This window comes from Sminthopsis crassicaudata, chromosome 3, assembly GCF_048593235.1.
Source record: "Sminthopsis crassicaudata isolate SCR6 chromosome 3, ASM4859323v1, whole genome shotgun sequence".
Lineage (NCBI taxonomy): Eukaryota > Metazoa > Chordata > Mammalia > Dasyuromorphia > Dasyuridae > Sminthopsis > Sminthopsis crassicaudata.
The window spans coordinates 561,749,489-561,764,370 of NC_133619.1; the positions used below are offsets into that span (position 1 = coordinate 561,749,489).

The 14,882-nt window shown below is 36.2% G+C and overlaps 1 protein-coding gene across 1 annotated transcript; it reads right to left on the bottom strand.

Annotated features, from left to right (window-relative positions):
- Positions 1-2,218: 2,218 nt before the first annotated feature.
- Positions 2,219-13,467, bottom strand: LOC141559812 (putative E3 ubiquitin-protein ligase TRIML1). The gene is made up of 7 exons (XM_074297491.1): positions 13,374-13,467; positions 6,205-6,628; positions 5,363-5,458; positions 4,693-4,923; positions 3,965-3,987; positions 3,728-3,825; positions 2,219-3,035 (listed from the first exon to the last, which is right to left on the bottom strand). Exons 2-7 carry the CDS (start codon positions 6,622-6,624, stop codon positions 2,494-2,496), a joined length of 1,410 nt encoding a protein of 469 aa, XP_074153592.1. The 5' UTR covers positions 6,625-6,628; positions 13,374-13,467; the 3' UTR covers positions 2,219-2,493.
- Between the last annotated feature and the right edge of the window lie 1,415 nt (positions 13,468-14,882).

The following is a 14,882-nucleotide window of genomic DNA, read 5'->3' on the forward strand; positions in this document are numbered from 1 at the left end:
CTCTCTCTGGTTGTCTTCATCACTGAACAAGTGGAAATGGTTTGAATAATCTTATTAAAGAGACAGATCCATCAGAACTGATCATAGTATAATTTTGTTGTTGCTGTGTATAATGATCTCCTGGTTCTGCTCATTTCACTTAGCGTCAATTCATGTAAGTCTCTTCAAAATTCTCTGAAATCTTCCTGTTGGTCATTTCTTACACAACAATGATATTCCATAACATTCATATATCATAATTCATTCAGCCATTCTCAATTGATGAGCATCCATTAAGTTTCCAGTTTCTAGACACTACAAAAAGGGTTACCACAAACATTTTTGCATATACCACTGGCAATTTTCTTAATCTCTTTGTGTCTGTTTCCTTATCTGTAAAATGGGAATATTTGTAGTGCTTATCTCACAGAGTTGTTGTGAGGTTAAAATGAAATAATATAATTAAAACCTGTTTCAGAACTTAACTAGATATAGAAATGCCAGTTATTATTCTGTCTCAGTTTTGTTCTCATTTCCCTTTTTCTCTAGACTACCAGAGACATATCTCTTTAAAGTTACTTAGGGCCTATGTTAATCATGGCACAAATACATCTGCAAAATGACGAGTGTGTGTGTGTCCAAGCAGGTTTTCCCCTGTTATTTCCTTTATTATGGTTCTAAAGAGGTATTCTATGAGCTCAAGGTCAGTGAGCACTAAATTCCTGGCTGGTTTTTTTTAAAACTTTATTTTGGATTCTAGATGTCCTAGATAATGAAATTACTTTGTCTTTGGCTCTGTTTCCTACTTGGAGTAAGTTTGGGAGGTCATGGGAATCAGAGAAAATGATATCTTGTTGATCATATGACCTGCAACTTTAATTTTAATATATGTAACTTAAACAAGGCTGAAAATATTGTAATAAATATGGTTGTTGGTAGCAAATGGATGATTTTGTTAGCTGTGTTCCATATCCTGCTGATTAACTCAAGTTCTAAATTTTGAAGACATTTTTCTTACAGAATTGACAAAATTTTCTAAGTAAAGCAATATAATGCTGCAAAAACAGCAGAAATTCCCAATTTTTTCCTATACTTATTCTATGGACTCATTTTTCTTGTTTTTTTCCTACCATTATCAGTCAAATAATACCGAATAATGTTGGTAACAGTGGTTGATCCTGACCTTCTTGGAATATCTATATTGGTAAATATTATTTATCACCATAAAAATAATTTATTTATTTTTGGATCTGTTAGTTTGGCTCTTCCACTTTTGTAAGTTCATTTCATAAAAGTTGCTAGTTTTGTTGGCATAAATTAGTAAGTTTTAAAAAATATTACTTCATCTTCATTGTTACAATTTTAATCTTTTCACTTTGAGAGTAAAATGATTTTCTTTCCTTTTTTTTTTTTTTTTTTTGGCTGAAGCAATTGGGGTTGTGACTTATCCAGGGTAAAACAGCCAGAAAGTGTTGTGTCTGAAGCCAGATTTGAATTCAGGTCCTCCTGACTTCAGGGCTGGTGCTCTATCCACTGCACAATCTAGCTGTCCCCTCATTTTTCTTTTTGAAATCAAATTATATATAGGAATATTGAATTAATCTTGAAAATGGTTTAGTTTCATTTCTAAACTTGGTAGACTAGCTTTTCTTTTGCATTTAATTGTAACTTATTTTTAAGTTTGATCTTTGTCAGCTACACTTTTTTTTTTTTTTTTTTGGTATATTGTCCTATTAACATTTTAAGAACTCACTTGTTTTTAATCCAAAAGATTTTGCTAGACGCTTCATTGACATTTCCTTTATTAAACCAATTTATTGATTCTGTTATTTTTCTTTAATCCACTCTTGCTTTAGGCTTATTTTATTTAATCATTATTTAGGATGAATTTTTGCTACAGACTCTCACCAATTATAGTTGTTACTACTTCATTGTCAGTAAAGATTGAATTTTAAATTAAATTTTTTTTATTTGTCTTTGTGTGTTATGTGTTAACATGGATTCCCCCCTCCCCAAATGCATTCAGAATTGAAAGATGTATACTTTGTGAGTTCCATTTAGGAATCAGTAGATGTCAATGGCATATATGTGTTTTTACATAATTTTTTCAAGTTCTTAATTTTTAAGATTATTTATCATTCTAGTAGACTTTTCTAGGTCTACATAGAGTACATGGAATTCCCCTAGCTTCAAGTTCCCTTCTAGCTTAATACCTGTCATCATATTTATCTGTGAGTAATTAACAAACTTTGATCCGATTTCAACAAGCATTTATTAAACTTCAGTAACATTCTACACATTGGTTATAGAGAGAGCAAAATGAAACAATCCCTGATAACAGCTTATATTCTACTGGGGTTAAAAAAAAAAAAAATACAAAGATAAAACAGGAAAAGTTATTGTCAGCAGGGCAAGTAGGTACAATTATTTTCATATAATATAGTACATACGAATTGGGGTGATAATGCCAAAAGTTCATTGGCCAATAAATGTGTGTTCTTTGATTTCTTTCACTTAGGAACAGATTGTGAGAGAATAATCATTTGAATCATTTGTCAATACTTTCTTAGAAAGACTAAAGAAAGGCTGGAGAGGTCCTGAAAATGAAGTGGCAGGGAAAGTAAAAATTAGATATCCATTTTTCACATGATAAAATGATATCTCTCCACGTTCATAGTCAAGGAAGATGCCAATTTTTAACTTGCTCACATTGACCAGGCAGTATGAGCTATGGACTTGGGAACAAAGATTAAGGTGGGACGTGGGATAAAATATGTAGTAATTACCTTTCAGTACATTTCTAAATATAAACAAGTCTTGAGACTCTTTTGATTTTTTACAGATGCCAAAACAACACAGAGTGTTATTTGATATCTCCACCTCCCAGTAATGTCTCCCTGAAATGAAGGACTGAGTCCCAAGGACTTGAGCAAAATCTGCTAATCCCCCATTATTGTCTGGTGCTTCTTCTTGGATACCTCCATATCTCATACTTTTCATATCCTCGGATATGATGATACCTGGGTCAGCTGTGTTGCAATCCAGAGTGATGTTCACTGTGGAGAGAGGAAGATTAAACAATAATAACATCCAAGTTGTGATATTGTTGTAGTTATTTTACTGAGAAAAAGGTATAAACAAATGTTCCCAACGAGGAATGACCTTTTCTGTATCACAGTGATATCAAAAGAGTCAGTAAGGGTCAGTATAGCTGCATAGTATGAGGAATGAGATGCTCTTGGTTTGTCTTGTAGCCGAGAGATTTTATGAAATGCTTATTTGGGAAATCTGGAAAGTTGGAGGAGGGGTGGGGAAAGGATTTGGGAAAGACCGTAGCCACATTGTAACAGTCTTAAGTCATGAATGGTTTTTATGTAAAAAGGAAAGTTAAATTTCTCTGACCTTTGATGAGAGATCAATAAGAAATAGAAGTTATAAAGAAATATAAAGTTATAAAGAGGCAAAGTGAGCCTCATTGTGAGCAAAATCTTAATGGTAAGGAAATTAGAAAAATAATAGAGTATATAGTGGAAGTTATTCACTATCTCTTTTAAGCAAAAAAGGTTGGATAAATACTGAAGTGAATTGTTCAGGTATGAAGGTGAACTAGATGGTCACTAAGGTAGGTTCCATTCTTGACATTCCGGGATTCTGTGAAAGCCAAATGGGCTCTAACTGGGAAATTGGGCAAGACATGGAAATGTGTTGGGTCCTTGTTATTGACCTCCTCTTTTCCCGCCCTACTCACCTTTAAATCTGAAAATTTTTTTCATAAGACCAGTAATAGAGATGGCAGCCATGCGCATCGGAAAGGGTTCTATTTCCTTTTGCAGCACAGATTCATTCCTAGAGAAGACAAATGTTAAATTTATGTCACCAGTTATCAAAAGACCAGTGACACAATCTTCATTGTTCCAATCAAGGTCTATTAGGCCAAAAACATTTTTATGTTGTTTCCTCCTAATGAAGTAAGGGGTAAACCTACCTGCTTAACACTTCTTTCACATCCTGAGGAGAAAAAAATAAATGATATATGATTAGAACAATAATGAATGGATTTGAGTTAAGAAAATGAGACTTTGGAACTGATCACCTCATCATTGTCTTGAAAAGACAGAATAGAAAAGAATCTTCACAATTTCTGCCCTGAAACATTTCTCACATATGTCCTTTATCTTATCTCATCCAATAGCCATCTTGGTTTAGGCTCTCCTCCTGTCTTGTGATCTGACTAATTTGTCTCAATATATTGAATGTTATCTGCCTAGAATTACAGCCCATATCAATTAAATGACAGTGGCTCCATATTATCACAATAATAAAATATTGAGCATTAATAACCTTCTGTTTGGCCATTAAAATTCCACAACATAGCCCAACTCATTGTAGGTTCACTTTATATTACTTCCTTTCCCACTATGTTCCAGCTTCATCTTATATCCCTTTCTTTCTCTCAATGTTCCAGACTAACTGTTCTCTTTGTTCCCTTATTGGAGCCAGAACACAATCCAACACACAATTGAATGTATTGCCCGAAGAGGTTAATAAAGGGAAAAAAGGAACTAGCTTGTATATGTTGAAGGACTAGAAAACATACAAAAGGATAATGGATTATACAATTTCACTTTGTTTGAGACATGGGGTATAGATTGTTCATCTTGTCATCTCTTAACTTTCTTTGCTCTTTTTTCATCTTATTTTCTGAGGTCTTACCAGGAGCAAATCCAGATCTGGTTTCTTACACTCCTTCTCTAACTCTCTGCTTCTCCTCCTTAATTCTAGGCTATGGACGAACCATGTATTCATTCTCTTCCTCATGCCTTCTAAATTGGCTGTTGTTTCTGCTTCAAATTTTGATAGAAATGCATCCTTCTCTTCCTTTAGAAATCGTTTAAGTTTTTGGAATTCAGACAAAACGTGCCTCTTTTGAATTTCTTCTTCCTTCTACAAAGAAAAAATAAGGTTTATGAATACAACAAGTGACATGACATTAAATGGCAATAGGAACTTTTGAGGTTCTCATTGGGTTTTGATTTTTTTAATTTCTATGGCTGAGGTTGGCCATGGACAGTGAGTAACCTCTCTGGACTGTCCCCACTTTACTATGCTTGATGCTCCAAGCACACAGTCTCAATTTCTGCTGTTGGAAACCATCATTACTTCTCTGGTTCTCTTTTTGCTGCAATGCAAAGTGCAATTCATTTGAAACCTAAGCACTTGGCTACTAATTATGTGCCTTTAGGAAAAACAGTTAACCACTCTGACCCTCAGTGTCCCCATTTATGGGACCAATATGTCTACTACTTCTCTCAAAGAGATACTTTGAGGAATGACAGCAGAACATGCATTTCAAATGTTGAAGGATCAAAACATAGATACTTGCCTGTACAAATGCCAGCTTAGCCTTCTCAATGGCCAATTGGCGCATAGTGTTTTTGGTTTCTCTCCACAAAGTAGTCACAGTTCCATGGAGTTGCTTCTACAAATTTGTAAATCATATATATTTTAAAAGAAAGAAAACATATGTTTCTGTAGCCCTCAGAAGTTTAGTTTTAAATATCCAAGCCTATTCTTGTATGAATGGCTGAAAGATCAATGAATAATAAAGCAATAATGCTCTTACTTTTGAAGGTATGGTAAAAGTTAAAACTTCAAGCCCATAGTATATGTGGGCAGCTAAGTGGCACAGTGGATAGAGCACCAGCCCTGAATTCAGGAGGCCCATGGTAGATGTGGGCAATGGCTTAGCATCCAAGTCTTTCAGAAAGACTAATTCTGAGATAACAGTAGTCTCTTTCTCCTCCCTGCCCTCCCAAGAGGAGATAACATTCTTGTAACATAAAAAGAAAACCATTAGTCAACTAACTGTCTTGGCCCTTTCTGTAATAGATGAAGAAATGATGATACTATAACAGATGAAGATGGCTCTGACGTCAGAATCCGTTCTCTATAATGAACAGAAGCTCTTCCAGAGACTAAAATAATTCAGCCAAAACAAGAGTAAACTCTTGAACATTAGGGGAGACTTATATTTTCAGTCTGTTAGGAAAGACTTAGGTTGAGGTCAGAAAACACATTATACTTCAATTAACCAAGAGCATTTTTGAGTACTTAGAGTATAGCAGCTAGCTTGTGAAAACACATCTCTTGCTAGGATGAACTTTGAAGACTATTGTGAAAATTCAAAATGAACATGTGGATGGAATGATGGGGTACATTACTCACTCTAAAGTTCTCAGCAGCCTCATCTATGCAAAAGATTGTGTGAGCCTCATGCTCCTGGGATTGAGAACAGGACACACAAATTGGCCTCTGGTCATCATCACAGAAGAGCTTCTCCAATTCCTGATGTACCTCACACTTGCCATGTCCATCAGGGTACTGAAAACAATAGGATCCTAGTTCTTTGGCAAAGGCTGCCAGTTTACCAAGTTGCACATTGACTTGAAAATTCTGTATCTGGGAGACACTCCTGCACTCTGGACAGGAGAAAGGGGTTGGACCTTGTTGCCAACTACTACTGAGGCAACTTTGGCAAAAACTGTGTCCACATTCAGTGGTCACTGGGTTTGTGAAGTATTCCCTGCATATGGAGCAGATGAACTCTTTGTGGAAGTCTTGAATCAGTTCTGAGGTAGAGGCCATGTTTCTGAGGAAAGAGAATAGGAAAGGTCAGTAACTGCGTTAGGGGACAAAAGTGCAAAGACATGGCCCCTTCTATTCCATCAACTTTATCATTTCATATAGTTGTTTGTTCTTTCTAATACAATGGATAAGAGGAAAAGACTGAATTTTTCACATCATGTGATTGAGGACTAAGATGACAAATATGTAAGCACTGCAATTTCTTTCTGATCTCTTAAGCTTCTCTAGATCAGCTAATAACTATTGAAACACTGTTCCCAATTAAATTCATAATCTTACTTAGGTCAAATTTGCTCTTCTTTTTGTCCTTTTCTCAACTTTTGTTGATAATTTCAATTCTGATCTTATAAATAACTGTCTCCCTTTCTCTTTTCTCTTCCTCTCTCCCTACCCAAAAATCTTAAAAAATTTTTATGCTTTTCATTTTCATACTTCAGTCACTTGGGGGTAATTCTCTATTCCTTCCCATCAGAAGTGGGCATATGGTTTACATTCAATTACAATAATGGCTGAATAACAAAATAACAGTTCTCCTAAGCCAAACGCCTCATGAAATATGTCTTACAAAGAAATGGAGGCATATTTTCTTAACTTTTTTAAGAGTCGAGATTAGGAGTCAAGATTAGTCATTAAAATTAGTTTTATTTCATGTTTTGCATGTATGTGTTTGTGTTCTGTTTATTCTGGTTGTCTTGGTTGTGTTTATTTTAGTCTGAATCAGAGGTTATGCTTTCCTTGTTTCTTTGATATAACAATATTTTACTATACTCTTCAATCTCCAAATCCAAATCCAAACTTTGAAATTCTTTGCCACCAGGAAAAAGAACTGTGATGAATTTTTTCATATATATGGTAATTTTAAAAAAAACCTCCTTCACATATATGACTAAAAGTGAGATCTCAGGGTAGGGAGTCTGGACACTTTTTGAGGATAATGACAAATTTCTGTCTAGCATGAGTGGCCCAATTCACTGTTGCTACAGCAAAAATGCTTTAGAATACTTGTGTTCTCCAAGCCCCTTCATCACTGCCCATTTCTTCTTATCACTTATTTTGGAAGTTTGAAGTGATGCTTTTGAATTTTTTTTATCTTTAGTGTCTTGGAGCATTCTGTCATATATAAGTTGGTACCTTTAGAAGCATTTGCAAAATTCACAAAGGGAGAAATTTGGGCTAATTAGATGGATGAAGGAAGTTATCAATCCTCTCTGCCTCCTATCCCCCCTTTTGGCTCTTTGCCTTCATTTGATTATTATTGGCTTGGAGAATACTTTTATAAAGGAATTGTTATCTCTAAGGTATATTTGCCAGATAGATAATGGGAGAAATTCAGATAACTAAGTGGAGAAGGGAAGATATTCATCCTTCCAAATTCCTACCACTCTATCTTAGCAAGCTGAATTTCTCCACTTTATCTTGATGTTTTCTTTCTTTTAAAATATGTGATTTACAAATTTGTAGAAGAAACTTCATGGAACTGTGACTGCTTTGTGGAGGGAAACCAAAAACACTATGTGCCAATTGGCCATTGAGAAAGCTAAACTGGCCTTCATATCCTGAAACTGTTCTCCTTAAAACTGTCCTTCTTGACCTTTGGGGCCATCAAGTGGTTTCATTAAGATTGAACCAGGACCACTCCTACTTAGTCTCTGCTGGAAATCTAGGCCTGATGTCCTTATTGAGCTGAAAATTGGCTCAGGACCACTCCCAGTAAAGGTGGGAGTTAGAGTTAAGAGTAAAGAGATTTGGAGAAGCTTAACTGCATTCTTATCTTGATCTGCAGCTCTGACAGGCAGGGCCACACCCATCTTCCAGACCCTGCCTCACAGGAGCAGCCGTGTACTTCCCTAGGTGGGCCATCCTGCCTTAGAGCAGTGGCTGCCAAGGCCCTTTTAATTGAAGAGGCCTCAAAATTAACCTTGGGACAGCCATTAAATTAACACCTGGGGTTCAGAACCTTTTAGAAGCCAAAGGGCATCAATTGCTTGGTGAGAAGCCTAATATATATCAGGGTCTCCTACCTGACCTGACTCTCTGGGTTCCACACATCCTTAATCCTGCCACCCTGCTCCCTGACTCCACCCCATCAGGAGAAATTAGCTTCCCTTAAAATGGGAAAGAAATGCTTATTCTTCAGGAACTCTCAATGGCACCCTAGACTCTAGGCTACTTAACAGTTTTAGTAAGGATGAGAACAAAAAAAGCATTTTCTCTCCTACTTTTCTTGATTGGCATTCTATACCCCTGCCAGCAATTAACTTCTCAATTACATTCATCTAGGAAGCTCTGTGGGTGGTGGGGGTTATTCAGCATTGTTGGGTGGAGTATCAGCATTCTCAAAGGCAGCTCACAGACTGGACCTGATACAGTTTCTGCAAAAGGCCCTATTCCCAAACATCATCATCTCAACCCTGGATGATACCCTCCCTTTAATCTGATCCTGAGATCAGTTTTCTCTAAACTGCAAGCTTTGAATTTTCAACTGCCCTTCAGCCTGCAGATCCTGGGATCACTGATTGAAACACACAAAGCCCCTTAGATACCCTGCTGCTATTTTCAGATCTCACACCTCCCCTCCTGGCATGAACCCCTAAATGAACTTAGGGATATCTCTATGACCCTTGCCAGCTCCAAGCAATTACAGAAGAGACCTTCGCCCTTTACCCCAAATGAATTTGGGTGGTGACTGCTTGAGGGAGGAATGACAGAGGAACCCTGAAACTGTCCTTCCTGATGTTTGGGGTGAGCCTTGAAACTCTCCTGACTGGGACCCACCCTTGGGGCAGTTAAGTGGTTTCATTAAAATTGGCCCAGGGCCACTTCTTAGCCTTGGCTGGAGAGCTGGACCTGATTTCTCCATTGAGTTGAAAATTGGCTCAGGACCACTCCCAAGAAGTGGTTTTATTCAACTGGAAATCTAGGCCTGGGGGCAATGGCATTGAAGGAATCTTATTCAATTTAAACCTTAGTTTCAGATTCCTCATAAAAAAGGGGAACTTGAGGCTCATTTTCTTGGAGAAGGTCCAAAGCAGGAATCATCCCATGCCCAGGAACCTCTCCTTGGCATAGTTGCTTGCAAGGACCCCCTGCCTCTTCTCAGCATTACCCTTTATCTCTCTCTGCCAGGATTTCTCTACACCCCTGTTTATCTCTCTGCCAGGACTTTGTCACTTGGAAGTCAGTCTCCTAGCAAAAGCTGATTTCTCAGTGCCAATAAACTTCTTTGTGTCAGGCTAACTTTTCTGGTTCTCTGATTTTTCTGGTTCGTGAATTCTTTCACGAACTTTCATGTTGGACTTGTGATGTCCAGAAAGGGTTCCCACAATTCTCTGATCTGTACCAAACCTCATCAATCTGATATGTTATTTCCTAACACATGAACATGAAATCTTGCTCTTCTCCATTTCCTGAGTTTAGAGAACTCATTCCCAAAGTTGTATATTACATCATGGTGAACTACAGCTCTCACCCTCAATGCCTGCCATATTGTAATGGCCATATTTACATTCTTGACCCAAAAATGAAATTTTTAATGGAAAAACTTACCTTCCTTTTTTCTTCTTGGATGTTTTCTTCAGCTTCCACTGCTCTGCCTTTTTTCTCTGCTTTCAGAAGGAAACTCTGAATCTGTCTCGTCTTAGGCCTTTCATATATCCCTAAGGACACCAAAGCCTCTCCTTCTTTCAAGGTGTGAATTCTCCTGACCTCCAAAGCCAAGAATAAACTCAGATGTAACAGCCATTTTCCTGGAGGTATGAACTCCATGTTACTCAGTGTAAATGCAATCACAAGAATGTGAATTTCAGGAAGTATCAGAACCATGCTTTTGGCAGAGAGGTAATCCTGGATAATTTAATAATGAATTGAATTGACTGACACCTTATATTGGACCAGGTGACTTTACACCTTGTGTTGGGAGAGACTGAATTTCAAAAGGAAGTATACTGAGTGAATCATAAAAAAAGTTTTTCATTTAGGAATCTTAATTTCCTTTTCTGAATTTCAGAGTTGGCTCTGTTAGTAAGAAACTAAAGGGGAAATATTTCAGTGAGAATGAAATGCTGTAGCATGATTTAATCCAACAGTAATCATGAAGTACATAGATCACTGGTTCCTTTATTTGGGGGCTATTAGTTAGTTAAGGAGGTGTTCCAACTTCAGCCTTAAGTGTCTTCAGTGATTTAGATATTAAGTGTGAATTTCAGATGTACTTAGATGTGGTTCTAGTTTACTGATCTACTAACTTTGCACACTGCAATTTTTAAATTTTATTCTGAACATAAAGGAGGAAGGGGGAAGAAAGGAATTATATAAAATTCCTTTCAATATATAATAACAATTATTGGAAAATGTCTTCCCCCCCCTTTTTTCTTCTCGCCACTCCCCCGTCTTGGAGATGGCTACCAGTAGGTACAAATATGTGTGTAGTGTGTGTGTATATTTGTATAAATGTGTATATATACACACCATTCTTATAATTCTATTTATCAGTTCTTTATCTGTGTGCAGAAGATATATTCCTTCATAGTTAACTTGGGAATTTATTATAGTCAAAAAGTCACTAAAAGTTTTTCTTAAAACCATATTTTTGTTATTATATACAGTATCCTTTTAGATCACCTCATTTCATGCATCCTGATTTCATGGAAATCTGTGTTTTGCTAAAATCATTGAGCTTATCATTTCTTATAACAGCAGTATTGCATGACAATCACACAGTACATCCTGTTTAGCTCTTCCAGAAATGATGGATTTTTCTGCAATTTCCACTTCTATGCAACCACAAAGAGCTGCTAAAAGTATTTTAGAACATATAGATTCATTTACTTTTTCTCCTATCATCTTTCAGAGGGTCAGTTTCAGCAAAATTCCAGATTGAAATAATCCTACAATTTTAAAGAACAAAGTTGTACCAATAGTTAATTGTTCCCACATCCTCTCCAACATTTATTGCTTTTTCCTTAATTTATTTCATATAATCTTATTAATTAAAAAAAAAAGTTTAAAAAAAAGGAGGTTTAGCATTAGCAGACCTCAAATTTTATGATTTGGATGTGATGATCAGATTTGTTTACAGAAAGGTAGATCCATAGAAGAGAGCAGACATACAATTTATAGCAGCAATTATAGTCGCCTTATGTTTGATATAGCTAAAAACTTAAGATTTGGGAAATAGAACTCATTCTTTGCCACATTGCAAATCATTCTAAGTTGTAAAATGACTGACTGGAGAAAGTATATTTAAAGCTACATTAAAAAGAATTTGGTTTGTCAAACTCAGAAACTACTTGCTTGGGCTTTATAGGAAGGTGAGAAGGATCAGCAGACTAAATATGATAGTGGAGGCTTCTCAAGTATAGGGGAGAGGACCTTCCAAAAATCTAGCATTATCAACTGCTCCTATTGGAAGATGAAATTCAGAGGGTAGAGAACTCTGGATAAGGAAAACACTTAGTATTCTGCTGATAAACAGAATTATTATGATAAGAAGGAAACTACTATGGTAAGAAGGAGCCAGAGACTCAAACATTTAGCAAAGTCTCAAAGAAAAATGTAACTTGGACACAAGTCCATTAAGAATTTCTAAAAGAGTTAAAGCAAGATTTTGTTTCTTAAAAAGCTAAAATGATTATTTTCAAATACGAATAGTAGAGGAAAAATTGTAAAAGCATGAAAATTGTGGAAGATACAAAGTAATATTTTGAAAAAATGGAGCAAGTACAAAAGCTTACCAAAGAAAGTATCTCATTGACAATTGAAATTGACCAAAGAGAAGCTAATGACTCCATAAAACATCAAGAGATGGCAAAACAAAATTAAAAGTCTAAAAAAATAGGGGAAAAATATGAACTCATATAAAAAAAAATTTGAGCTTAAAAATAAGTCAAGGAGAGATCATTTTAGAATGATTGCCCTACCTGAAAGTGATGACCAAAAATAAATCTAGATATCATATTTTAGCAATCATAAAATAAATCTATACAGATCTCTTAAAACTAGAGGAAAAAGATTTTAAAAATCTACCAGTAATCTAAAGGAAATCTGAAAAGTAAAATGTTCCTAGAAAGAAAAAAACAAAACAAGAGAGAACATCACACTAAATAAAACCTTAATAAGAGGGGTTTCAATAGTATTCAATAGGACTTTGGGAAACACTTTGATCCCTTTGCAGCTACAAGGATTTAAGCCCATCTGGCCAAGACCAACTAGGTGCTTCCAAGCAGCTGATCAGTGTCCAATCATCCTGATTTAGATTACTGCACTTCTTCAGGGTGAACTTATACTTCACTCCCACTTAAAAAAAGGCTCCTTTTTCCTCTTCTAATATACACTGTTATGTACACTGTCTTTCCTCTAAGCCCCATCCATTCCACTTACTTCAATCACTGAAGCAGCAATATAAAGCACCCTATCTTGTTGACAGTGAACCCAGTATTCAGTTACCCATCCCAACTACATTTCCATGCCCTTCAGTTAAAAAGATAAGAGTAACTATCAGAATCGTCTTTCCTTCAGACCCAAGATCATTTATTGAGTCCCAAGGAATTCCACTCAGGAGTGTACCAGTAAATGTTTAACTATCACTCTGTGAGAGAGGTAAGGGGTTATATATAAGGTACTTAAGTTTAATCTACAGTACTAGTGTTATCTTCATTATTTTCTTAAGTCAAGAAATCAGTAAAACAGTAAACCAAGCCAAGATTTTTAAGCTACACCAAAATGCCAATTTCTCAAGTACAAATACTCACAATGAAAAATTGAACCATCTATTAAGAGCTGATTTCAGCACACTTTTCACTCTGTTGATATTACTCTGGAGAGCTCCAGGAAGATGCTTACAATACCCCCATCCCCTACTTAAATGAATTTGACCACCATTCTTTCTCCTCTGAGTCCCACATCCTGTGCTTAATCAGAGCTAGCCTTGAGATAACTACATACAATACTGCCTACTCACCAGCTGAGATCAATCCTGGAATTATTTTAGAGCACCTGGCAGCAGTATCCCCATTTTAAAATTCATAAGAGGACCCTCCCCTCAATCTGAGCTCTATCCTGGGAGACCAATCACTGCTACATTGAGATACTCAGACCTAAAATAACTTTATAGAGTGCTGACCACTTGATGATCAGCCAGAAACTCCAGAGCCACTATGACATCCCTTGACTGGACTATGTGTGGAGTAAGACATGGTGAAGAATTTACAGATTAAGCACATATTGATCAGAGACTCCTAGTAAATGTAATATCAGGCCTATAGGCCCCAGTCATGTGAAGGCCTAGGCTGCATTCCTTTGCCCAAATAGGGATTAACCTATACATGGCCGAAGAGATTATAAATCACATTGTCAGCTGCATTCCACTGACCAAATATGACCAATCACAACCTATGGAGGGTGGGATTTTGGAGGTTCTTTGTCTGAAATGTATAAAAGTCATGAACATCTTCAAGGGAGTGGCTCTCTCCTGCTGTGAATCTGGCTCACAGACCAGGATGGTCCTCTTCTAGAGATTCTAATAAATAATTCTGCTTTTCTACGAGTAATCTCTGAGTAGTCATTTTTGGATAGGATTTTCTATCCCTCACAACCAGAATCCACTATTACCATCTACCTTGGTGAAATAGACCCCACTTTTCCTCAAGTGTACTTCATTTTCACTTCTATTTTGTATTTTGATGGATGCCCTATAAAGCTATATAATAAACTACACAGAATATTGAAGAGGAGGGAAGAAGATTTGATCGCATTTAGAACATTATTCAATTCTTTTTAATAATCCCCCTGTCCTTTTTAAATAAAGGCCCATCTTTATAAAAGCAAAATGCTTCCAGGGAGGTTGGACATAAAAATTCTCTGAAGAATTAAAAATACATATTACTCAAAGGGCAAGACACAAGTCTCATGCAGACTGTTCATAAGCTTTAATATATTTCATTCTTCACTAAACATTTCTTAAACATATGTGCTAGACACTGTATTAAACTTAAAGGGGTTATATACAATGTTGCGCAGGAATACCATTACAAAATATATAACAGCAAATTATATAAGGAGTGAAAGCTAATAAGTAAGAGGATGAAAATCCTTGTGAAAGATTTGAACTCAGATTGTGAATAAAAGCTTTTTATCCTAAGAGATAAAAGCATAGAGGCAGTAAATTCTATGCAAGGAAGACATACTGTGAAAACATTGGTGAATGGAACTTTTTCTATACTCAGGAAAAGCAATACTCTCTCAGTAAAAGTAATAATAAA

Excerpts from the sequence above, each read along its gene's own strand:
- LOC141559812 (XM_074297491.1), bottom strand. The coding sequence starts at position 6,624 with ATGGCCTCTACCTCAGAACTGATTCAAGACTTCCACAAAGAGTTCATC. Across the intron at positions 3,826-3,964 it reads GTGAAAGAAGTGTTAAGCAG|GAATGAATCTGTGCTGCAAA; the intron begins GTAGGTTTACCC and ends TGTCTTCTCTAG. Across the intron at positions 3,036-3,727 it reads AAAAATTTTCAGATTTAAAG|TGAACATCACTCTGGATTGC; the intron begins GTGAGTAGGGCG and ends CTCTCTCCACAG.